The sequence below is a fragment of the Myotis myotis genome, unplaced genomic scaffold, assembly GCF_014108235.1.
Source record: "Myotis myotis isolate mMyoMyo1 unplaced genomic scaffold, mMyoMyo1.p scaffold_m19_p_3, whole genome shotgun sequence".
NCBI lineage: Eukaryota > Metazoa > Chordata > Mammalia > Chiroptera > Vespertilionidae > Myotis > Myotis myotis.
The window spans coordinates 145837770-145864029 of NW_023416335.1; the positions used below are offsets into that span (position 1 = coordinate 145837770).

Below are 26260 nucleotides of genomic sequence, written 5' to 3' on the forward strand. Positions count from 1 at the left end.
AGGGGTACTTAACTTGGATATTCCGTAGATTCTTTCTTTGGAAAAAGGTGGTGGCCTAAAATGGAAATGAACTTGTTTGGTTAGGGGTGTTTTATAAATAAATGTAGAAGGTTAATTAAAGACAATTACAGAAGACTAGAAATTTTTCTGCAAGATATTTCAAAACCAAATGCAATGGTAGTAAGCTGTTATTCACAGAGGACATTTCAAGAATGTTTTGATCATTTATCTAATTTTGGGAGAGTCTTGTTTCATCCATTGAGTTAATTATGAAAGTTGACAAATTTTTCTAAAAGTTCTTAGGGTGAGCACTTAGCAAGTGCTCCTTAGCAAGAAAGAGTAAACATAGGCCTACATGCTAAGACATGTAATTACATGCTAGGTATTTGAAAGCTGTTTTTGTCTTAACCCATCATTAAATCTTTTTTTTTTTCTAAGTTCTAAGAGCTAAAATTGCCACAGGTTGTAATCAACTCAGAGGATCAGCATTGGCCAAAGTTCAAAATGACCAAAATACTAATCTCTACATACAGAAATTTTTATATCCCAGCAAAAGAAATATCTACTTAACACATTGTATGCGGGAAACGTGTTTAAACATTTTCCATATTTATACGTTCTACCAGTGTAGTAGAGCGCGGGACACATATTAATATGTTTTTTATAGACTAGCGGTAGAATGCGGGTAACGTATAAATACGTAAACTAAAGTTATCGTAATTTTACTGAACGTTGCCATTTGTGCAAAAAATTAGCAAAAATGGCCCGCGCCACCTGTTAGCGCGTGATAAAAACTACCCACAAACAATGTGTTAAAGGGACATTCAATTACCTAACTCAATTAAGGCAAGTTTTAAGACTGTTTCGTGGAGTTGGAAGTCTCCCTAACATTATAGTTGGGTTTGTCGTGTTCAGTTGGGTTTAACACTCCAGGGATAAATAAATCCCCTGGTCTGTGTTCAGAGTGGCTCCCCCAAGCACATGGCAGTGATAGTGGCACTGGATTCTGAAAGATAAAAACAAACAGAAATTAAGGGGGGAAATCTATCAAAGCCTAGATCTAGTAGAAGTGCTGTAGGGTTGACATAATCACACAACACCCAGTTATATTTAAACTAGAGGCTGGGTGCATGAAATTTGTGCACAGGGGGATCCCCACAGCCCAGCCTGCACCTTCTCCAATCTGGGATCTCTTTCACAATCCTGGACCACTGACTCCTAATCACTCACCTGCCTGCCTGCCTGGTCGCCCCTAACTGCCCCTCCACTGCTGACCAGGTTACACCCAACTGCCCCCCCACCAGCCTAGTTGCTCCTAACTGCCTCCCCCCCCCCCACTGGCCTGGTCACCTCTTACTGCCCCCTCCTGCTGGCCTGGTCACCTCCAACTGCCCACCTGGTCACCCTCAACTGCCCCCCCTCCAACCTAGTCACCCCTCATGGCCCCCCAGCCGGCCTGGTCACCCCACGCAGCCTGCTTGTTCAGTCATTTGGTCGACCCTCAATAACCCCCCTGCCAACCTGGTCATAGGCAGCCACCTTGTGAGGGTGTGACAGTCAATTTGCATATTACCTCTTTATTATATAGGATTTCAGATAAATGACAAATAATTTTAGTATATTTATAATATACAATATAATATAACCTTTGTAACATTATGTATTTGAGATATATTAAATATGCTGAACTATTGGTTGTTTAACACTGTAATTTAACTGGGCATCATGTGTTTTTATTTGCTAACTCTAGCACCTTATGTACAGGTTACTTTACATAACCCTCCACATCCCATGGAAAGAATGCTTAGTAGCGGTAATCATTTTATTAACTTTTAAGAGCACTGCTATTTACATCTTGCTAAATTTTAAAAATACCTTTTCCATCTTTATTCTCTTTTTATACCAGATCCCCCTCTTTTTTATATACATTATCATATGAAATGTTAGCTTAAATTGGAATAGAAATGAATGAGGTCCAAAAAAGGGGTCAGTAAGGTGGATCAGAACTGGGAAAATGTGATGACTAATAGCATCTTCAAGACACCTCCACCTGACACATAGTGATTGTTTAATAAATAGCTGTTTGAATGAACCAGTAAAGGATCAGTAAAAAGGATAAATTTTCTTCTGCCCGTCTCTAACCAGAAACTTTCAAAGTTATGATTATCTAATTGGGCAAGATTTTGTGGGTTTTATATCCCAGAAAACTGTGATTCACTGTGGATCTGATGGAGCATCTAAACATACCCCCTCGGCCCATAATGTACAGTCCTTTCAATACTACCATTCTCTAGAACAGTGGCTCTCAACCTTGGCTGCACATTAGAATCACCTGGGAATCTTTTTAAAATCCTGATTTCTGGGCCTCATCCTCCAGACATTCTGTTTCTTTGTTATGGGGTGGGGCCACAACATTAGTAACAAAGAAACAGAATTTCTGGAGGATGAGGCCCAGAAATCAGGATTTTAAAAAGATTCCCAGGTGATTCTAATGTGCAGCCAAGGTTGAGAACCATTGCTCTAGAGTATTGCTTCGCAAAGAGTGGTCCAAAGACCATCAGCACCACATCACCAGGAACTTGTTAGAAGAGCTGAATCTGACACTATCTGTTGAATCAGAATTTGCATGTTAGCAGGATCCCCATGAGATAGAAGCACATTTTAAAATTATAGCTAGGAAAACAATTCACAAACTAATTTTTTTAAAGTATAGTTAATTCCGCCTTGCAGAGCAAAGCTGTAAATTAATTAATCCTACCAGCTCTTAAACCAATTAACTGTTCTTCCAAAGAGAAGGAGTTCAGAAAGTAGAACTGTCCCCTGATTTGGTCTCACATAGTCAGGATCAGAAACAGTTTGCACTATGGTTAAAGAAATGCCGTTAATTTCTCAAGGAATCAGCAATCTTCGTGGCAAAGTTCGGCAAGTCATTAACAGTGATTCTCAATCTGCTACTTTGTTTAATGACAGAAATTGTGGAAGTCCCCCACAGAAGAAAAGTACATATGTTCATATATGCAGAATTTTGCATGAGGCTTTTAGAGATTCATTGAACCCCTGAAACCAAGTCAGCGAACCCTAATGTTCATAGAGTGAATTTAATTCTTTCTCCTACACAGAGCTGGGATGTTGTTGCTAGATAAAGATGGGTGAACTGAACAGGGCAAATGAGCATGGTGATACTCAATGTATCTCTGATTTTTCATATAACTAAAGCTTATCCACACATCCATCATTAAAGAGTCTTCTTTTTCTAAGTAAAATTGCTTTTGTGTGAAGAATCCATAAAACATGAGGGTAATTTTAGCAACTGTCCTTTCTTTACCTCAGCTGGCCTGGGAGCAGAATTTTCAGTAAGGAGCATTAGAAACACGTCTCCTCCCCAAATCCCCACTGCATTCAATGCTGCTCCGTACAGCCCGGAACAGCTCATTAGCAATACCACAGAGGCCTTCACCAGAACTACTCCCGAAAACTCCAGCCGAAACAGCAGCCAGGGGCAGCCCCCCAGTCTGCAGATGACTGGAAGTACAGACACATCGTCGGTTCCCTGGACTCCTCGGCCCTTCTCCAGCACCACTGAGGAGGTAAGAGGACAAGGGGTGTGAAGTGTGGTTTGTGAAGCTCTCAGAAAGCCCACCACTTGAAAGGCCTTGTTTTGTGGGGAATGCCCCTACTCAAGCAGACGATCAGGCTCTCGTTGTCCCAGCTGTGAATTGTACGGGAATGCATTTTTTTTGTAATGAGAAAAATCTTTAAAGTTGAATGAAAAATTCTACATCTTTCCAGCATGGACATAATTAGGCCGCCACGGCCACCTTTCTGAACCGAAGTCAGGGTTCATAGTCGTATGCATAACCTAAAAGCAGGAAAGAGAACTTTAAATCAGTACCCTGTAGGTCCCCCTGCGTTTATGTCACAATCACGTGTGCTCATAAATTAGGAAGGAGAAATAGTCACAAAGCAATGGAAGGTTTGGGGTCACTCTCATTGGTTTGTGAGCATGGTCAAGGGAAGCTAAGTCTCATACCAATTGCACATCAGCATCCACAGAAGGGCAGATGGATCAAATGGCAGAGGGGCCGAGATGACAGGGCATAGAGACTGCTGGCATACTGTTTCTGTTACAGGCGTCGTCTCTTCGGTTTTGCTTTCCACTCGGGGTTTTAGGCTACCATTTTAGGCAATACAGAATAATTAAGGTGAATCAAACAAGCTAAGGTTTCATTGCTTATTAGGATAATCAATCCAAATAATTTAAAGAAAACAAAAGCCCCACGCTATGCATATGACTTGTTCATTTTAGTGCTCTTTCTTCTGCTTTGTGCAGAATTTAATATTGCAGATGGTTTCCAGATAGTGAGCCGACACTTCATTATTAATCACAAAACAAATATAGCCAGTCCTTTGAACAATTATTGGGACTTTATTTTTATCTCCACTTTTCCTTTGCTCCAAACCAGCGGTTCTCAACCTGTGGGTCGAGACCCCTTTGGGGGTTGAACGACCCTTTCACAGGGGTCACCTAAGACCATCAGAAAATACATATATAATTACATATTGTTTTTGTGATTAATCACTACGCTTTAATTATGTTCAATTTGTAACAATGAAATTGGGGGTCACCACAACATGAGGAACTGTATTAAAGGGTCGCAGCATTAGGAAGGTTGAGAACCACTGCTCTAAACCTTCCCTGTGATCTGGCTCTTCCCTGGCTTCTGGATACTCTCTACATCTTTAAAACTCAAAATTCACTCTCAGTCCATTTACAAAAATACCCATGTCAGGATAACACAAACTCTAAATTCAATTTAAATGTTCGCTTCTCCTCTCTCATCATCTACTATCAGTTTGAACTTGAAGTAGAAAAAGGGAGCATGTCCAAATTCTCTCACTCTCCAGCTAGCTTTTTACCCACCTCTTCTCATTTGATCACTATGGTTTATGTTCTGTCTGTGCTTAGAAAGTGGGAAGGAAGACAGGAAATGGAAAGAGAGCTGGTACTTATGAATGCCGTTATGAACTGGCACTGTGCTGTCCCTCATCTTCCAAATCCTGAGCCCTCACCACTTCCTTTTGAAATGGAATGCTTCTTGGTGGAGTACTTTCTCATTTTGGCTGACTGTGCCTTAGCCAAAACTGCATTCTAACATTGATTTAGAAGAGTATTCACTTACATATGAGCTTAAGTATTTATATTATTTTTTCTGTGCTAATGTATATATTTTTATATAATATTTATATTCTAGAGGCCCAGTGCACAAATTCATGCACGGGTGGGGTCTGGCCAGCCCACCCCAATGGGGCCCATCAGGCTGGGGGGAGGAGGGACCGTGGGTGGTTGGCCAGCCGGCTCTGCCCCCAATTGGGGTGTTGGGAGCCAATTGGGGGCGGACCGCCGGGCAGGGGTGAGGGTGGGGGGCAATTGGGGCCTGAATCAGGCTGGTTGGCTGCAACAGTGCATGTCATAGCCACCGGTCATTCTGGTTGTTCTGGTCATTCCACCGTCCCAGTCACTGGGCTTTTATATGTACAGATAATTAGGTGCATCAAGTAAGAGGCATGCTGAATAAAAACTACAATGGAAACATACATGCCTGAACACCAAAGAGTTGTCTTTTAGAAAAAAATGTTTTTCCCTATTTTGTCCAGGTTTGACCTTGTAAAACAAACAAATGGAGAGCCCAGAGGTGCCCGGGCTCCGCTGGGATGAGTGCAGGACACCCAGCTAGAGTTCAGATGCAGGCATGCCAGCCTTGGGCCCACCCAGCACTGGGTTACAGAGCTCAGGTGAGCCAGCTGCCACAGCTGGGTTGGCAAGTTCAGGTCATGGCAAATACACTGTGGGATTTTTTGTTTGTTTGTTTGTTTAGCCCTTTTCTAAAGTGAAATCCACTGTAACATCCATGACCTTTCCTGTGGGGCACCAGAATGACTATGCAACTGACTATCTCATGTTCCCGTTTTCCTTGAGCTCAGGCAAAATCTTAACTCTGTCCTGAGAAGTTGAGTGTGTAGAAGCCGTGCTCTTTCCAAAGGCAGGCTCTAGAACTGCAGTTTTCCAGGACCCTCAGACTTCAGTCAAGGCTGCCATGCCTGGTCATTATTTGATTTAGCAGAAGAACTTGCTTTATAACAGTCAACTAGGAACAGCTGTAGTTAGACACTTTAAAAAGTAAGTGAGTCACTTGTGAGGTAAATGTCCTTCTGAAGTAATTTTGTTTTTGCTTTACTCTTGATAGGATTATTTATTTATTTATTTATTTTCTATTTCATTTTTTTTTATTGGGGTGACTGGTTAATAAAATTACATAGGTTTCGGGTGTACAATTCTATATACATCATCTGTATATTGTATTGTGTGTTCACCACCCAAGTCAAGTCTCCTCCAACTTATCCTCCCTATACCGTCTTCTACTTCCCCCACTCCCCTTACCCTCTGGTAATGGAAAGTAACTTTGAAAGGTACTCTACCTCAACACCCAGAAGGGTATAAGAGAGAAATAAAATCATTTGACTTAATTGCTTGGAACTGTGTAAAAAGAAAATCTCTGTGCGCCAGTTGTTTTCTTTATCAGGTAGCACCTGGTGTGTGAGGATGCGGGATTGGCTTCGCAGAGCTGGGCCATGAGGAAGGTAGGAGCTCCGCCTCTTGATGGGGAGAACTGCAAAGCCACATGGCAAGGGCCATAGATATTGGGTGGAAGCCATCTGTGAGCATTGAACAACCCACCATTGTGGTAGTATTAGTGGTATTGGTATTATTAGTATTTCACAGATAAGATGCATTAAACTTAAAGAGGTTAAGAACTTGTCCCAAGTTGGATGATTAGAGAATAGCAGAGCAATAAGAGTACACACACACACACACACACACACACACACACACACACACATCTGCACACCCAGTCACAGTCTCTGACATAAAGCTCCTGTTAATGAAGGTAAATGCCAAGGAGAACACAGTTTGGAACCCAGCAATCACTCATTAATGCTACTGCAAAGTTTTCCTAAATTGGCTCTTTTTATAGCAGAATTTTTCCTACTTTTCTCCTTTAACCTCTTTCCTCACATCTTTACCTGCAGTGTTAGGTAGGGATCTATCTTTGGAAGGTTGTAGATTTGGGCCAATACGTGGCTTCAAAAATCTCTCTCCTTTCTCTTTCACCCTCTCATTCTCTCACCCTCCACATGAACTAACACATAGCAGGTGCCTGGAAAATAGGGTTTAATTACTGTTAGCTACTGTTCTTGTTGTTACCATTGTAAGAGTATAATGTGGCTGTGTATGTCTTTACATGGACAAAATTGGTGGAGCAAGGAGCTTGTCTGTAGTATGAGTGAAGAAGCATATAGATCAGTGGTTCTCAAAGCATGAACCCGACCCAGAACTTGTTAAAAATGCAACCTTTGGGCTCCACCTTAGACCTACTGAATCAGAAATGCTGTGGATAGAGCTCAGCAACCGTGTTGTAACAAGCCCTCCAAGTCACACCGATGCACTTTTAAATTTGAGAGCCACTGATCTAGATAAATTTGGTCCCAGACCCACAGTATCTCCTCCATGGACTTCTAATGGCTTAGTTACCTACCATTGAGGGTACTTTTTTTTTTAATATATTTTATTGATTTTTTACAGAGAGGAAGGGAGAGAGATAGAGAGCCAGAAACATTGATGAGAGAGAAACATCGATCAGCTGCCTCCTGCACATCTCCCACTGGGGATGTGCCCGCAACCCAGGCACACGCCCTTGACCGGAATCGAACCCGGGACCCTTCAGTCCGCAGGCCGACGCTCTATCCACTGAGCCAAACCGGTTTTGGCAAGGGTACTTTTTGTGTTATTAGATTATGAAAGGATAAGGAGGGTAATGCTATAAAATTTAAATAGTCAAATATCGGAAATTCATGTATCTAATTACAGTCTCCTGCAATTACTTTTTAGAGTATACATTCTTTAAGGAATGGGGCTCAGGTTGAGTAAGTGGAGCCTAGGAAGATAGGGAACTGTTGCTAGGTCTTTGTGTTACTTAGAAAAAGAACTGTTTTTAGGCACACAGTTCCACCATGAATGCACAGGACTTGCTAGTGGAACATGGGCTGATTTCAGCACCCAGTCAGCCAGCATCCTTGTCTGCCACCCACATGAAAGTATACCATGTCCTTGTGCACAGACCCTGTTGCAGATCAGGCCAGATGTAGGTGTCAGAACATGCCCTGCATAGACCAGCCATTCCCTATGGGCCAGGTGAGACAGGCCAGGAAGTTCATCTGTTGGAGCACGTGAGTGATGGTGTAGGACAGTGGTCAGCAAACTCATTAGTCAACAGAGCCAAATATCAACAGTACAACGATTGAAATTTCTTTTGAGAGCCAAATTTTTTAAACTTAAACTGTATAGGTAGGTTTCATTGTTATTAACTTAATTAGGGTACTCCTAAGGCTTAGGAAGGGCCACACTCAAGGGCCCAAAGAGCCGCATGTGGCTCGCGAGCTGCAGTTTGCCGACCACGGGTGTAGGAGGAAGAATTAAAGGTGGAGAAGTGGCCTCCAAAGAGTGGGAGGATGGGCCCTGTATCTCACTTCAGCTTCAAAACCCGATGAGCCTCCAATCTAGGTCCCCTCTCAGCCAAGTGACCATGGAGGAGGTGGTAAAGAGCTAGGGCTCTGGTGTCAGAGAAACCTGGTTCAAATCCTAGTGGTGTCATCTCCTAGTTCAGAGGTGGGGAACATCGGGCCTGAGGGCAGTATAAGGCCTGAGAAGTCATTTGGTCTGGCCCTGCCAAACAAGGCATTACGGGTGAGTTAATTAAATGTTTGACTAAATATAGTAGGCTAATTTTTAAGTTGATAAATTTATATGGCCCTCGAATGATATTACAAAAAGCCAAATGGCCCTTGGCAGAAAAAAAGACTAGTTACTCAGCTCAAGTCATCCTTGCTTCCTCTTTAAAATAAGGATAATTAAGGGTGCTCTATCTGCCTCATGAGATGGTTGTGAGGATTAAAATCTAATTAAGCAAGATGCTCAGTACATTGGCTATATAAGACAAGTATTCAATAATGTTACCAATTAATACTAACTTCTCTTTTTGCTCCATCATCTCTACCCTGCTGACTCCATGGGGTGGTTGTGAGAACCACATTATCATGTGAAAGTGCTTTCAGAAGGATAAAATGTTGAACAAGCATTTAAAATGTTCCTGGCTGGCTCTAATTCTGCTCAACATCCCTAAATCTTGTTTGGAGGCACACCTCTTTCTTCCCCTCCCCACCCTGCCCCGGCCCTGGCCTGGGAGAGGGATTGCATTTCCTCAGTTTATGAATAGCCATTGTGGTGCTGGTCTGGGTTTCACGGTTCTGTGCTTCCTTCCATTTGGCCTTCAAAGGAAGGCCCATGGGAGCCTCCAAAAAAGTGATAAGGCAAATGCAGAAAATCCTCCCTTGCCCCACTCCTCAAGTCTGGGGTAACCTCCTTTATTGTGTTACTGAAAGTATACAGGAGAGCCTGCCCATCGCACCACTGTCCTGTGGCCAGAACTGAAGGTGAGACAATATTCGCGGTTATGGAGGCAAACACAGGGAAGGAGAAAGTGCAAAGATGTAGCCGAAAATAATAATAATAATAATAATAATAATAATAATAACAATAATATTTAAAAATAAAATCCCCTAATCATTCCTCATGTGCAAGGACTCTTAGATTGTCTAGTGTGAATGGAATAAAATGTAAGTGATTCTGAGACTGCTGACCGTGCGAAAAGGCCATGCGAGGGAGTAATATACTATGGGAAGGATGTGCTGCTGAAGACTCTAACATAATTAGCATCATTCAAGCCTAATTTGGGCAAAGGACTGTAGTTTTCTTGGTTTGCCTAGTGGGTTACCATGTCCCAATAGCATACTGGTTTACAATTCACTTGACCCTCTCCAGCTTTAAAATTTCAAGGACTTTTATTTTCTTTCATTTTATTTTAATTATGAGTGATTTGCACTAATTTCCATTTTATGCACAAAAAAGACTGTGTTCACAGGGTGTCATAGTATAAATCACATGCACATAAAATGCAGCCACGAAACAGAATGTGTGCATTGAAGTGGGCTCCTTAACCCACCGCTAGCTCTCTGGCACACGGAGTTCCCTGGGCAGATAAAGGCTGATGCGCTGGGCAGAAAGAATGGCAAAGGAAAGGGAAGAGATCAAAGGGAAGAGAAGGCAGGATATGCTAATTGAGACAGGAAGTCTATGGCTCTCTGCCCTGGCCTTACACACACATCAGAATCATCTGGGAAGCTTTTTAAAGATACAGTTTCTAACATTCTGCCTCCTACCTCCTGAATCAGAATTTATTGAGGTAGGACCTCAACACCAGAGTGTAAAAATCTCCCCATTGATTCTAATGTCCAATTAGCTTAGAGAATAACTGAATAACCAGCTTGTTAGGGAAAACATTGAATGCAAGAGAAGAAGTCAAGTCCTGCTGGAGATGTGTAAACTGAATGTAATCACAGGGAAACGGTGGACACGTGAACTTGGAGGAGGAAACTATTGAAATAAGCAACCTGTGTCATTCGCAAAGATCACTGTCATAAAGATCACTTCAAAAGGCTGAGGAATTGTTCCTGATTCAAGAAGATTAAGAGATCTGATGACTAAATGCAATACAGGACCCTGAGTTGGGTTCTTATTAGAGAAAATAAAATGCAGACAGGACATTATTGAAATGATTGACAAAACTGAAATACCAATTGTTGATCAAAGCATCAATTTTGAATTGCCTGAATTTGATTAACTTTACTAAGATTACACATTTAATTCAGCAGCCTACTCAGGTAAACATAGTATATATGGGGAGAAAGAGAGTGATAAATATGGCAAAATATTTTTTAAAAAACTAATGGGTCTGGATAAGGGTATGTGGAAGCACTCTGCACATTTCTTTAACTTATCTGTAAGTTTGAAATTATTTAAAAAGAAAAGAAAAATTCAAATAAAAAGAGTAGTTTGCTGAAGGGCTTTAAAAGGGTGGGATTCAAAGGATGTTACTGAATTAGGGACAGTCCAGTGGCTCAGCCTGAGTAAGACCGGTCTGTCTTCTTCAAGGACCAGGGGAGAGGGGGTGGGGTGGGAGGAGAATGAACAGGGAGAGAGAAATGATTAATTTGCAAGAAAAAGAAGTAAAGGCAAGGATCTGCACTGGCAGAGGAGGCAGCTGATGAGTATGAAGATAAGGAAACTGCCTCTGGAAGAGTCGGCCCGGTCCTTTCCATCTTGATCACTTAGCCCAGCTACTTCTCCGTTGCACACGCATATCCCACGCACAGAACAACAGCTTTGAAACCCAGTTATTGTGGAATATGGTGAAAAGTAACTGAAAGGGGAAATGCTATGAATTCCAGGAGCGTCTTTGAAGTAAAAATCTTTTCCATTCTTCCTGCACTTTGGGGGATCTGGCAACAGAATGTTACCATGGCTAAGTCCAGATGAGGTGCCCACTGGAGAATGTTCTGTTTGGAGGTACACGGGAGGCACTTGTTTGTTTATCAGAATTCTCTGATTTGAATCTCTGATAGCTCTGGGCCAGTGAGCACACCCTCTGTGTGTAGTTTTTCTGGGGGCCTGCCCTTCATCTGTGTGTCTGTGACCATTTATGTTTGCTCACGGCCCAGAACAACAGATCTGTGGAGAAGGTACCAAGAGTGTGCTTTGTTGAGTTTTGACCTTAGTGGCCCTACCCAGGTGACATCCGGATTATTGGAGAAGGATTAGCTCTTCTGTGGAGGCACGATCCATCCATTTGGAACAGGGGCTGCTTGGGCACTAGTTTTTCCCAAGGCTTGGATGCTAGCTATTCTTGGATTCTGTGATGCTAAGGGTTCCAGGTCTGCATGGGAGCAGCTGAAGAACACAATTTTGTTTCAGATTTACAAGTACTTAGCTATGCCCTTGCTTAGTGGTGGGGGGTGTGAATGTTTACTCTGTCCGTGCATCAGTAGACATGGAGTCTCGAGAACCTGAGGATGGGGGGGAGATAATGAAGAGATAGGACTCCTTCCTTTAAGAGGTTTATAATCTATCTGAGGTTTTTTATCATCACATTTTTGAAAAACATGATAAGATTCTTTGATCCTCCACTTTGATCGAGGGACTTTGAGATGCCCATTGTCTGCCTCTTTTGCAGGGAAGGTGGGTAGGAGCTGTGTGAATGAGGCAGGCAGAATGTGGACCCAACAAGACTCCAGCTTTTGATTTTTTTTTTTTTAAGGCAAAATCCAGATGTTTTTACATGTAAAAATCTATTTTCTCAACATTACTTACTTATTCTAATTTTTAAAAACAATGTTAAGATTACACCATAAATGCAAGAAGAGGCACCAGTACTGGCCAAAGAGTGAGTCCTGCTTGCGACCTCCAGAGAATTCATGGGAAGTGAGGTTCTAGCAAACACGATGCACTGAACAAAGAAGACAAATGAGTTTTTACTCTCCAATCATTACTTTTTAGGGAGGATGAAGGGATGATTATTTTTGTTTGTTTGTTTCTGTTTTCCTTTTTCTTAAAGCCAGGATTAGCCATGTTTTATTTACCTACTATCTTAGGGTTTGACTATTCATGAAAATCATGACCTGGCTCCTGAAACCTTAATGTGTAACAGCCTTGCCCTGCAGACAGCCCCACCGGAAGCATCAATGCCTTGACTTGGTGCATTTGCAAGCAGACTCATTTCCCAGGGTGGAGCAGCAGGGATTGCCATGTAGGAATGAAGGTGGAACAGAGGTGCTTGAGATTGAAAAGGTAGGTAGTCTGGTTTTAAGACACATCTGGTTTTAAGTAATTTGTCAGGATATGATTAAAAAGCTATAACAGAAGCTCTGCAAGGCCCGTTTCCTCCCGATTTAAAAAAAAAATTGGTGGAGGGGAAAAGGGTGAGAAATTGGTGTAGAAAAAAATATCAGGAAATCTTAGAGATGTGCCTGGGAGAGGGTGGAGCCTGCTGTTAGAGACATATCCGGTACTCTCAGCCCCTCCCTTCCAGGATTTAAAACAAATCTTGGCAAAGGCCAAAAGTCAGAGCAGCCATTAAATGCCAAATGTGGTTTGTGCTGATCTACTGAAAAGATTCTCTTGAGTACGAGATTGAAAGCAATGATAATTTATCACTTGGATCTTCTCAGAAAAACATTCTCCTCTGTGGACTTTGTCATTCTCTGGCATTAATGGGTGCTCAGCATCATATACTATTATTATTACTAGAAATCATAGTGTCTTACATTTGTTGAGTCCTTTAGCCAAAAACTGTTATACATATAATATGCACCTTCTCTTTTCATCTTTGCAACTGCCCCCTTAAATGCCTTCATTATTTCCATTTTTCTGGAGACCTATGACCTAGGAAAGTTATGACCTAGGAAGTTAGAAAGAGTGCTTCAAATATAAGTTTCCCAAAATGGCATCTCTAAGCAGAAGAAGATAGTTACGGGTATTTTTAAAAAATATTTATCAAAATTATCTTACCTCAAATTTTAATACACCTCTTTTAAAACACATGACCCCTGCTGCAGGTTAAATTTCTATTCACTTTTGCTGTAATTTACTGTTGAGCCAGTTCAAATTAAAACTTAGAAACAAATTTGCCAGATTGTAATGGTTTTTAGTTGACACAATCCCTGTTTGCTTGGCTTTCTTCTTTTAAGAAAATATCTGGGGAAAAACACGTGAAAGTTGCATCACAAGAGTACTTCCTCTTCCTCAGAGGAAAAGGCATCAGAATTGGCCTCTCATCTAACATTTATTAAGTTTGCTCTGTGCTGATCCTTTTTCCTTTAGCATCTGTGGTTTATTTTTATTGAAGAGTTATAAATATCAAAATGTGCATATTATATTATAAATATATATTATGTGCATAATATATGTTATATAACATGAATAAGGATTATATAAGTTTATATATGTACATATATATCTTGTGTTATATAAAATACTACATTTTATGTCACCAATTTACTTATTTGACACATTCTAAAATTGTTCAAGATCTTCTAATTCACTGACATAGCTTCTTATATCCAGAGAGATCTCAGTGAAATTTAAAAGAACAAGAACAAGAAACTATCATTACTCTCTTTAATATAAAATGAATAGAGGCCCGGTGCATGAATTCATGCATGGGTGCAGTCCCTTGGCCTGGCCGATGATCGAGGCCTATGGGGGAGAGGGGTATGGGAGGTTGGCTGTGGGAGCTTACTGGCCACCAGGGGGCAGCTCCTGCATTGAACATCTTCCCCCTGGTTGTCAGTGCGCATCATAGTAACTGGTTGACCGGTTGTTCCGGTCATTTGATCATAATAGTCACTTAGGCTTTTATATATATAGAGTCTGGTGCAAGGTTTTGGATAGAGGGATTGACAACCTAAGACTTTTTTTTGGAACTTGTGTAGTTCTTTCTCACCAGCTAGAGCAGGAAGGCTTAAGACAAACAAACAAACAGAAAACAGATTATTTGGCCCACCTCAGCATTCCTGATTCCTCAGGGCTGGCAGAGCCTTAGAGTTTATACTTCTAGCAGGTGCTCAGATGATGCTGATGCCACTCTTTGGGAACAATTGTCCTAAATTGTCCCTCCCTCCTTTTCCCCTTCTCCTCCTTTAATCTTCCCTCCCACTCAGATCATTTTCCATCTCATTTTCTTTCTCTTCAAAAATCAACCTTGTGATGTTTTTCTTCCTTTGCCCTTCCCTCTTTTTTTTCTTCTCTTCTTTTTCCCATCTTCCCTTCCAAGATGATATCTGAGGCATCCAGATGGAATATGTTTAGAAGGACTTGTTCAGAGTATTCACATAACAATATTTACTGAGCAACTTACAAAGATTCATTTATTCATTTATCCATTCATTCCACAAATATTTGTTGAAACTACACTTTTATGCCAAGCTTTGTGCAAAAAGAACAAGACAAAAAAGACTCTGTCCTAAGGGAATTCCTCATATGCCCTGGGAAGGCAGATAGTGTCATCAATGTTCTGAATGAAACAAATGGGTTACTGAAATGAAGACCGATAAAAGGACACTTTTTCCTTGTGAGGTCAGAAGGGGTCTGGCCCTTACAGGTGTGTTTAAGCTGAGACCTAAAGGTGGAAAGGAAGATAGCCAAGCAGAGCACCTGGGGAAGAGTGGTCCAAGAAGATGAAACAGCAGGCACAAAGGCCTGGGGGAGGAGAAAGTTGGCTCCATGGGGGTGTCTCCAAAACCGGAACTAGAGTCTGACAGCTAATGCTCAGTCAGTATTTGCTGAATAAACAGTGAATTATCAGACCTAGGCTACTGAAGCATAGAGAGCAAGCAGGAGGGAGGTAAGAGATGGGCAGAGGCCAAGTCACAAAGGAAATTTCAGGTCATGGGTGAGGTGTCTGAATTAACCAATCAACATTACCAATCTGCTCTGCTCTTCTCTCATCCCCACAGCCTTCCCACCCTAGCCCAAACCCTGAAATGAATGAAGTAGCTGTTCTCAAAGTGTGGCCTCTAGACCATCATATCATTTAACATCTATATTATTAATGTGACAAGAGCCATGCTTTAATCCATGAATTCATTATTAATGAGTGTGTAAATTATAACAATTATTCATTGACTAGAGGCCCAGTGCATGAAAATTCATGCACCGGAGGGGGGTCCCTCAGCCCGGCCTGCCCCCTCTCACAGTCTGGGAGCCCTCAAGGATGGGAGGCGACCCAGCGATCAGGGGAAGGTGACACACCATCATACCTCTGCTGCTGCCACTGCTGGCAGCACAAGCCTCAGCCAGCCCTGGTTACCTGAGCCTCAGGCAGCCCTGGGCAGCTGGGCAGCCACAATCCGAGGCTAGCCTGCACCTCGGACTGGCCCTAGGTGGCTGGGGGATCGAGGGCAAGTTCGGCTGCACCATGTGCCTGCTCCCCTCCCCCCCAGCAGGGTTGAGGGGACTCGGCACCGCCATCTTGTGGCTATGTGTGCTGCCATCTTTTGTGATGGTGTGATGGTCAATTTGCATATTCCCCTTTATTAGATAGGATTGCTATGACAACTTGTTTAAAAGGCAGCTGCTTGTTCAGTCATATCTAATCAAATAAGCCCCACCTTTCCCATGCAGTCTGGGAAAGGCTTCCTAGTGGCAAAGAGAAGAGGTTGTCCCCTGAAAAGTTACAGGGTGGCTGATCCCAAATTCCTGGAGTGCAGTAACTTCTAAAGCAAACACAGTGTCATTATGCAGGATAAATAGGTTCAAAAGAAGTTGAGGAATTCCAAACAAAGATGAGAGCAAAGGAAAAAAGGAATCGATTTATTTACACTTTGTACAGTAGTTTCAAATAAACTTGTAGAAAAGTGGTATCTGGCAGCCCCATGTTGCCTTGAATCCCTTATAATTCTAATTTTTAATATTAGTATAAACACTTTTAAAAGGAAAAATGTAATAATTGTATCCTGAATTTAAACTTTCCCTCATCATTTTATATATTACTTTTTATGAGTTATTTAGGACTCACTAACTTTTGGGGCACTCTGTGTGAGTATTAAAATCCACCCCCCCCAAAAAAAAAAAGAAAGAAAGAAAGAAAGAACTGGCACACTAGTAGTTACATAACTTTGGAAAAGAAATGTCTGTGACTACTGGTCCTTTCCTTCATGCATTGCTATGATTCTTCATATAATTGACATTAAAATAGATAAAGGACAGCACATGATTCTAAATATATGTGTGTCTCAAAAATCAAATAAGTGCATATAAAGAAGGCATTCCTTCTTTTCCAATTTCCTATTCCCAAGGCATTATTAGCAGCTCACTGTTAGTAATACAGAATGTGGAAGCATCTAAACTGCTGCGAGTAACCTTTGCCATTGCTTGCTTTGTTAGTCCTCTTCAAATGCTGCCTTTTTGGTGCATTTGCCTGCACAAAAGGAAGGATTATAAGAAAGGATTGTTACACAGTCTACTGGAAATGAAAGTAACTTAAAAATTAACTTATAAGGTTGCTGGCATGTGGTGTTTTTTTAAAAAAAAGATGCTTGGTTTTTTTGACCCAGTGATCCCACTTCTAGGAATACATCCCAAGAAACTACAAACACCAATCAGAAAGGACGTATGCACCCCTATGACATAGCAGCACAATTTACAATAGCTATGATTTGGAAACAGCCTAAGTGCCCATCAGCAGATGAGTGGATTAGAAAACAGTGGTATATCTACACAATGGAATACTATGCTCCTGTAAAAAAGAAGGAGTTCTTACCATTTGCAACAGCATGGATAGAAACGGAGAGCATTATGCTAAGTGAAATAAGCCAGTCAGAAAAAGATAAGTATCACATGATCTCACTCATTTGTGGAATATAATGAACAACATAAACTGATGAACTAAAATAGATACAGAGACATAGACATAGAAGCATCAAACAGACTATCCAACCTCAGGGGGAAGATGGGGGTGGGGAGAGGAGGGCGAGAGATCAATCATAGCACTTGTATGCATGAATATAAGCATAAGCCATGGACACAGTCAGTAGGGTGGGGTGAGGGCATGTGTGGGGAGGTGGAAACAAGCGGGGAGAGGTCAGTGGGGGAAAAGGGATTCATATGTAATACTTTAAACAATAAAGAATTTTTAAAAATTTAGTAAAATAAAGATAACAGGAACAACAACAAAGATGCTTGGGAAAATTTGTAGCATACAGGATCTATTTGGTGAGAAGATTCCAAATATGAGGAACAATTTATGAGAAAATTTTATAAACCTCAGTGGAAAAGACAGGGATGAGCAGTAGAAGTTAGGAAAGCACAACCTATGTGAAGAATAAATTTTCAAAAGAGCAAAAAAGCTGATCTGGGTGCAATCTCTAACTAGGCAGCCTGACACTTGTACAGCACATTAGAGTTTGCAAAGGTGCTTTAACATATGTGATCTATTTATTCTTCGTCATAGCTCTGGGAAATATTTAGAATAGGTACTATTCCAGTTTTACAGATGAGGAAAGCACATTGTCCTCTGAATACAGCACAAAAAGAAAAAGATGTTGAAAAGCAAGAAAGCTGAAAAAAAAGCCCCTTGTGAAGGCTGGAGGCAGTCAGGAGGCTTGCAGTATCTGAGCAAGGGAGGAGAGTGCGATTTCTGGTGGTGCAGAAAGGCATGCCAGGCTGTGAAAGCCCTTGAACTTGGGGGCAAAATATGAAGAGCAAAGGCACTTTTTCTAAGACAAATGACCTGAACAGTGAAATAGCAAAGATTCAGTTTTTCCAAAAAATACACACATGCTTTGAGTTTGACCTTTGAGTGTTTATTAACTCAAAAGAGATTTGAAATTTTTGGTCTAACTGCAGAGGAAAGCCCATAGAATCTCTGAATGAGTAAAAATTTCACGTTTTCATTGAGATTAAACACACACACACACACACACACACACACACACACGTTTCCTAAAATAATTTAAATAATTTTTACTTTTTTCTGTGTTTCTTCAAAGTAGTTAGCAGTCGATAGAGTAGCCTATAATATAGCTTTCTGTGTATATAATCTATTTGGAAAAAAAAGGGAATATGTCATCTTTTTCATTGATTTAGCTCTAGAGTATTCTGATTTGAAAAATTAAAATGCTAAATCTCATCTCTTTTGACAGCTATTGTGGATGGCACCCCCCAAAAAGCATTCAAACACTATAAAAGCTATTGCAATATTACGTTATTATCACCTGTTAACTAACTGTACAATTAAACATTTTTGCTCTTTGGTTATTGGGAACTGTTGTAAAATCCATTTTCAGATACACGATCATTCAGATACTGAGGCAGTTGCTAAAAAGCATCTAGTCAGTCCTGAAAAGTGAATAAATGTCTTTCTTTTTTTGTTGTTATATGTGGGGGAGCTGAGCCATCAATAGTGTCTTCCACAAGCAAGAGTTTATATTTCTTTCTTATATTCCTTGGACATTTATGGATGAATTGGCTTTCACTGCTGGATGATCGGTGGTGAAACTGCTTTGCCTGTGGGTTGAACAATTGGCAGTGATTTTGTTCTTGGTTAGCACCAGTTGCATAACATTTAGGAAGGACACAGACCTCTACATAAGAGGAAGGGGAAAGTGAATGGCAGAAAAAAATAAAGGTCAAATTGACAATGGACAAGATCCTTCGGGGGTCTTTTTCTCTTGCTGGTGTCAGAAGGATGCGCATTGGGACAAAGGAATGCTTTGAGGTGAGAAGGGCAAAAGCACTCTAATAAAGCCTTCAGGAGAGTGTAAATGACCCCGGGAATTCTGTCGCGGTTAAATTTAATCCTGGGCAAAAGAGGCCCTGGAGAAAGTAGACGAGGAAGATAGGAAGGAAGACAGGGAGGGGGAGGCACTGGGCGTGGAGGGAGGAAGGGGCAGGGGTCGGGGGCTGGAAAGTGAGGGGGCGCAAGTGCTGATTGTGGCCAAGGCGGCGGGGTTGGGGACCACAGAGTGGGGAAAAGTGAAAGTCGAGGGGAGGGGAAGAAGGAGGAGGAAGCAGCGCTCCTGGGATCCAGACGGGACCCCTAGCCGGGGAGAGGGCGGCGCGGGGCAGCGGGGGGCAGCTTGGCCCGCCTTGAGCGCCCTTGGCAGCCGCAGGCGTTGGCTCCTCTGGGCTCCCTCCCTCGCCGGCGCATTGTTCCTTTGCCGGGAGACGAGGAAATTGCCTTTTGATTGCGGAAGTCCGCGGACGGGGCGCGGGGCGAGGCAGAGCGGGTCAGAATGGCAGCGTGGGAAGGGCGGCGCGCTGCCGGCCCCCGCCGCCTCCCGCGTCCGCAGCCCGCCCGGGGCGGCAGCCACAGCAGCAGCAGCGGCGGCCGCTGCAGCCCTCGCACGTCGCCAGCCCCGAGGGAAGCGCCCCGCGCCCGCCGGGCGCCCTGAGCGCGCGCAACACGTGGCCCCCAGCGCGGCCGTCGGGGCCACCGGGCACCGCAGCCCCTCGGCGGAGCCAGGGAGGGAAGCCCTGGCCGCCGAGCGCGATGCTGAGCCAGGGAGCCGGGCTGGCCCTGTGCACCGCGCTGAGCCTGCTGCAGGTGAGCGGACGGGGAGGTCGCGGGCGGACGCGCGCCATGCCCGCCCCGCAGGGCCCAACTCCCACGCACCCACTTTCTGGTCTCCTCACTTATGTTTTGGGGAGGGAGGGGGCTGGATTTTTTTATCTCCCCTGGGAAGAAAGATCCTCCTCTGAGCCTCCAGCCAGACTGTCCGGGGCAAAAAAGCCACTTTTTTCTCCTGCTGCTCTGGGGAAGGAGCAGCTGGGAGGCCGTTGCCACCCACCTTCCTCCCCGGGGTGCGCCCCGGGATGCGCTGAGGCGGGGGGGGGGGGGGCGGTGAGTGGCTTCGCGGGGAGCTCGCGGTGGAGCTGCCCCTGGCCAGCCCAGGCTGCGGGCTTCAGCTGCTGTCTCTGGTTCCTTTGCAGACCGGACTGGGGGAGCCGGCGAGGTGTAACTTCACGGTGACCGAGTCCAGGGTCTCCAGCCGGGCCGCGTCTCTCCAGTGGAGGACTCTGGGGCCGCCCTGTAACTTCAGCCTCAACTATAGCAATGACTCATCGGAGTTCACGAGGTGCCACCCCGTGAGGATAGACAACACCACCTATGAATGTAACCCCAAGGATTTACAAGCGGGAACCGTCTATAACTTCAGGATTGTGGCTCTGGATGGAGAAGAGAGAACCGTGGTCTTGCAAACAGGTAAAGGGGTGACAGGTGCTTGTTGGATGGCCAGCCCTGCCTCATCCAGCTGGTGCTTCATTTGAGTCCCAGGCATACAAAAAATAAAGGTAAAAATGCCTGTGGAGAGAAATGTCCTCAGGTCTGGCCAGAAGCAGCGCGGTTGGCTTTCAGAGAGTTCCTTAGTGCTGAAAACAGCGGGCTCTTCGCTTCTAGGTTACAGCAAAGAGACACTGTGGAGGGAGTCTGTTAAAGTGATGTGGTTTGAGCTTCCAATCCATTAAATTGTCAAGCCCTGGATTAATTTTAAGTAAATGTTTTTAGAATAAATAATGGAAGTGCAATGATTAGGGATATGCCTTTCCTCAACTTAGTTTTATTTTTAGAACCAGGATATAAAATCTTCAGGAGTAGAATAGAGCCATTCATAAGAGACTATTAGACAAGTCCTTTGAAACAAGGGTACGAAAATAATTTTGTATTACGTAACTAAAACTGTGTAGTATCAGAGAACGTCCTTTGGTTACTCTGCACTGCAAGTCAGTTATTTTCTTTACACTTTTGGTAAATCCTTCCATGCATATATGCATGCTAAGTTTGTCTTTCCTGCCTCCGTTTGCTTATCTGAATAATAAGAGTGGTAGACTTGGTCATTTAGCTCCAAGTTCTTACGGAGTGCCAGCCATTAGGTAGGGACTCGCATGCACCTTACCTCACTAATCCCCATGCCACCCCCAGATGTGTTCCAACTTCTCTAACGACTTTGATGTCTTATGACTTCATTCGTCTTCCTTTTAACATTATCTTTATTTATTGCAATAGTGAAGACGTACTTTTATCTAGAAAGTGAAATTTAACTGAAGAATTCCAGAAGTTAAATTTAGAAATGTGTTGTCCTTACTATTCTTTCAAATGCAGCCTGAACAAAGATCACTTCTTCAGCTAGAGTTCTTCAAAGAGGTGTGAGAACTTTCCGTTCTCAGGATCAGGAAATGGGTTCATGAAATTAGTCAAGCAAATATTAATTCTCTTATGTTTTCAAAGAAAAGTTAAGAATGCCCAGTTACATCACTTGACTTACTTCACACGAAACTTTTAAATAATTTCTGAGATTTGCAAAAACTTAAATTGAAAAGAAATACCACTTGTTAAATACTTAGTTGTATTTTCATATAGAATCAGAAAGAATGGAATCAACCATGTAATTAGAATATTTTATAGAAGTTTAAGCAACTTGGGTTTTAGTCATAAAGTTGTTGGTTTCTTGGTATGTGAGGATAGTTTTGTGAACATTCAGATTGGTAATGCTGTGAAATTTATGACAGAACTTCCAGATGTATTCATTACATTTGATAAGATGTCTGTGTTGAGTGGACCAGATGATTTTAAAAAATAGGTGAGCCTTCAGAAGCTTATGGGAGAAAGGATAGAGACATTCATAAGCCAGAATACAGTCACTTGACCCATAGGTTTTACTTTTTGGAAACAAACGTTGATGGAAAAGGACATAGTGTGGAGGTTACTAGTTAGAATGCCCTTTCAATTTAATTATACATGTAGGTGTTTCAAGTCCAGAGACATTTGTTAAATGTAATAAATATTTCAATTTTATTAACTATGTCGAGTTTTTAAAAAAGACTTCATCAGCATCCAATGTGTTAGCATTCAGGTTCTCATCATTTTTCCTAAGGAGTTACTTTTACAGTACCACAGGTACACTTCACACCACAAATTTTATGATGAATATGAAGAATGAAACTTGCAGGTGATGTTTGTATAATGATAATTTTTCACACTTATTTGTATGATGGTGTAACTCTTCTTAGGATTCTCCACACTTAACAAATAATTATATTTAAGTAAACATTTTTTTGAAACTTAAGATTTAAAATCAGGTTTCAAGGAGGATATTTTTTGGTTGGTTGTTTATTTTTTGTTAATAGTGCCATCTATATTTTAAGGATATGTGTGAATTTTTCATTTATTTAAGAGAAAGGGGACCAGTACTCCTCTATATTAATTGCTAAACTACAGAGATGAGATCTACAAATTATACTTTAGTGTAATAAAACAGGACCAACTAGTGGTATATAATACAAACTCTGAGATATAACTTCAAAGAGAAAAGTCATTCAAAGTGTGATGTGCTATCTTTATGCCAATTTGCCTGTCTTGTTGGGCTGCAATAAATCAGAGTGAGAGCAAGGCATGACCTGGCTAGAAAGGCAGCAGTTGCTTGGATTATCTCTGTATCATCCCAAGTGTGATTTGTCTGATTGTTTTTCCTAATAATTTTCTAAAAGAACTAGTTATTTTGGTGTCATGTAGCCATGACCTTAAAGATCAAAATTTTAACTAAATGAGAACTATTTCAGCAACAACCAATTTTCACTCCAGCTTTTAAATCGGAACAGCAAAACGTGTGCATTCATATTCAGTTCAGCAAACGTTTATTGAGCATGGACACTGCAGTGACTAACACCAGGTAGTGATTGGTGAGCTTATAAAGACGACGAACAATACATGGTGCCCTTGCAGGGCTGTGCAGAGGTGAGAGAAGGTTATGATGAAGGTGGTGTCAGACCTTTGCTGCTTCTTTCCTGGGTGAAGACCTTGCCCTGCCTCCTGAATGTATGTCATGCTTTCATGACCACGGAGAAGACATTGGGAAGGTCTCAGGTTTCTTCGGCCACTAAAACATCTGTGCAACAACCATAATAAGTTGAAAGCCAAATTACTTAGTTGTGATTTCATCAGAAATCAGATATGAAGATAGCTGATATTGGAGAACCCCGCACTTTTGCAACACTGTGTCCTCAGTTTTGAGCAGAAGCTGAGAACTGATAGTCCCTAGGGATGTGTAGGTGTCTTCATAATAGCTGTTTTATTTGGCTCACGTAGTGTTTGTGAAGAGTTCAGTTTGTTTCACCAGCATTAAAAAATGGAAAATTTACATAAAAAAACAGATGTATGGATTCTCTAAAAATATTGGAAAATTTGGCAAAACTGGGCCATCAAATTCCTAGAACTCTCTAGAGCTGAATTGTGGCTTCTCTTTTCAGATACTAATTCACTTGACCATTTCATATGTCCTTACCTGAATGCATCCTAAGGACATTTGAGTTTGTTTAAATGAAATTTTCTGGTTTTCATTTAGAACTTTTGGGGGCTTTTATCTTCCCATCAATAAGAAGTAGTTTTTTAGCAACTAAAATGACATCTAGTACATGGTACACACTCAATAAATATTGATTAAATTTATGGATGGATAGATGAATGAATGAATGAATGAATGAATGAATAGATTAATAGTTGGATCTATGCATGAATAGATGATAGATAGATAGATAGATAGATAGATAGATAGATAGATAGACAAGTAAATATGAATGAAAGAAATGAATATTTTAGTAAGAAAATATACATATACTAAAAATACGGCCTACTCTCATTGCTTTTTGGGTAAGTTAAGGAGCCCAGGGAAGTAGACTAGTGGTAGGGAACTTCACCCATAGGAGGAATATCTTAGCGGTATATGCCCTCTTGTTAGTTAGTTTCACCTACTTATTCATGAGAGGAAAAAAATCAGCACTTTTCATATGGTTAACTCCTTTTTCTTTAATAAAAAACATTTTAGAAGCTGTAATTACCAAATAATCATATCAGCTATTATTTCCATTTCAAAATGTTGTTTATTGTACTAACCTATTAGGGCTTCCATAGCAAAATACTACAGACTGAATGGTCTAAATAACAGAAAATTATTTTCTTACAATTCTGGGGTCTAAAAGTCCCAGATCAAGGTGTCAGCAAGTTTCTTCTGAGGCTTCTCTGATTCGCTTGCAGGTGGCCACTTCTCACTACGTCCACACGTGGTGTCCCTCTGTCTGTGCCCTAATCTCCTCTTCTTATGAGGACCCCAGTCATACTGGAATGGGTTTCCCTAACAATCTTCTTAACTTTATTACCTCTTTAGAGGCTTTATCTCCAAACGCAGTCACATTCTGAAGTATTGGGGGTTAGAGCTTCAACATATGAATTTTAGAGGAACACAATTCAGCCCATAACACTTACGTAGCTTTAAACATAGGCCATGATTTCTGTAAGCTATTTGCATCGAAATCTCTTGCAGAGCTTGTTATGAAGGCATATTTTTGGCTTCTGCCCAGCCTGTAATGAATTTAGAAAGAGTGGAGCCTAGGGTATTTGATTTTAAACAAATATCGAGGTGAATCAGTGCACACTGGAGTTCAAGAGCTATTGACATAGTTTTTCTACTTTTCATTGGCATCAAAATGTTGGTACCATTCCTCTTTATGCATGGTCAAATCTAAATAGATAAAATAAATATTACGCTGACCACATATTGTTTAATTTTATCTTCATGGCAGTCCTGTGGAGGGAGTATTATGAAGGCCCGGGTTGCAGAGTGGTTAAGAGTTGAGTTCTGAAAGCTGCTGCCTCCATCACTTACTTGACAAGTTGCCTTGGGCAAGTTATTAACCTCCCCAAGCCTAATCTATAAAGTGGGGATGATGATAAAAATATTGCCTACTTCCTAGGGTCTTTAAGTGGTTCATATGAATTCTAGAATGGTTTTTATCACATACTAAGTGTGTAGTAAGTTTGCTATTATTACTTTCAGGTTGGAGATAAGATTGATATTCCTAAGAATTAACAGATCACGAGTCCACACTGCTAATAGAGGATAGGCATAGAACTTGAACCCCAATTCACTGCATCCAATTCCAATTCTTTCCACTATTCTGCAAAAACGGACATAGTTCTTAAGCTGGTATTAGTTCTTTCAAATTACTACATGACACTTTGTTATTACTTTCCAAGTTGACTTTTTAAGGAAAAAATATACTACAAAATAAGTCTGTGTGTGTGTGTGTGTGTGTGTGTGTGTGTGTGTGTATAGCCTACACAAAGGTGGAATAATGATTAAATGTGTTAGAGTGTGAAGAAATTATAAATTATTAGCAGCGATTGATTTTCAGTTGCTTTGAATTCTTGGTGATGGATGCCAGTATTTAGCAATCAGCTACTTGCAGTCTATTTCAGGAGTTCTAAAGTCAAGCTGAGCTGCATATAGGGAACGAACCAACTTACTGCTCTGAACTTGATCTTCTTTTGCGTGCTTAGGAAGCGCCCTCCATTAGTCGGACTTCTGTTGGTGGGCATGGTGTTCTACAGGTTAGCAAGAAATAAATAAAATCTAATTTGTCCAGACAGAATGAGAGGAGAACACAGAAAAATTGCTTCACTTTCCATTCCCAGACACCAATTTGCTGGAATCCCCCAGGGAGATAAAGAATAATTCTGACATCTTTCTGACCTTGTCAGAGAAATCAACTGCCATTTTCTGGGATCCCAACATGTGTGAGGGCTGCACTTACCTCTTTACCTCCATTACCTCTTAGCACTTAAACCCTGCAACGTACTGTGGGTCCCATTGTAGATAGGAAACTGAGCATCAGCAAAGGTAAGCCCCTTGCCTAAAGTCACCTTTGTAACGGACAGTGTTGAGATTTGAACCCAGGTTTTGTTTAATATCTAAGTTA

The 26260-nt window shown here is 41.7% G+C and overlaps 1 protein-coding gene across 7 annotated transcripts in view; it reads left to right on the plus strand.

Moving 5' to 3' along the window:
• PTPRB (protein tyrosine phosphatase receptor type B) overlaps positions 1–26260 on the plus strand; it is a 110357-nt gene that overhangs the window by 5144 nt on the left and 78953 nt on the right. For 6 of the 7 annotated variants that reach the window (XR_004965917.1, XR_004965918.1, XM_036298465.1 and 3 more), the window contains exons 3-4: positions 3331–3587; positions 20441–20714. Coding sequence is in view for 5 of the 7 variants with exons in the window: in XM_036298465.1 (XP_036154358.1) it covers positions 3331–3587; positions 20441–20714 (531 nt within the window). In the remaining 2 variants the exon portion in view is untranslated. Of the gene's footprint in view, positions 1–3330; positions 3588–19679; positions 20055–20440; positions 20715–26260 lie in introns of those variants that run through there. The other variant, XM_036298469.1, reaches the window with a different exon arrangement.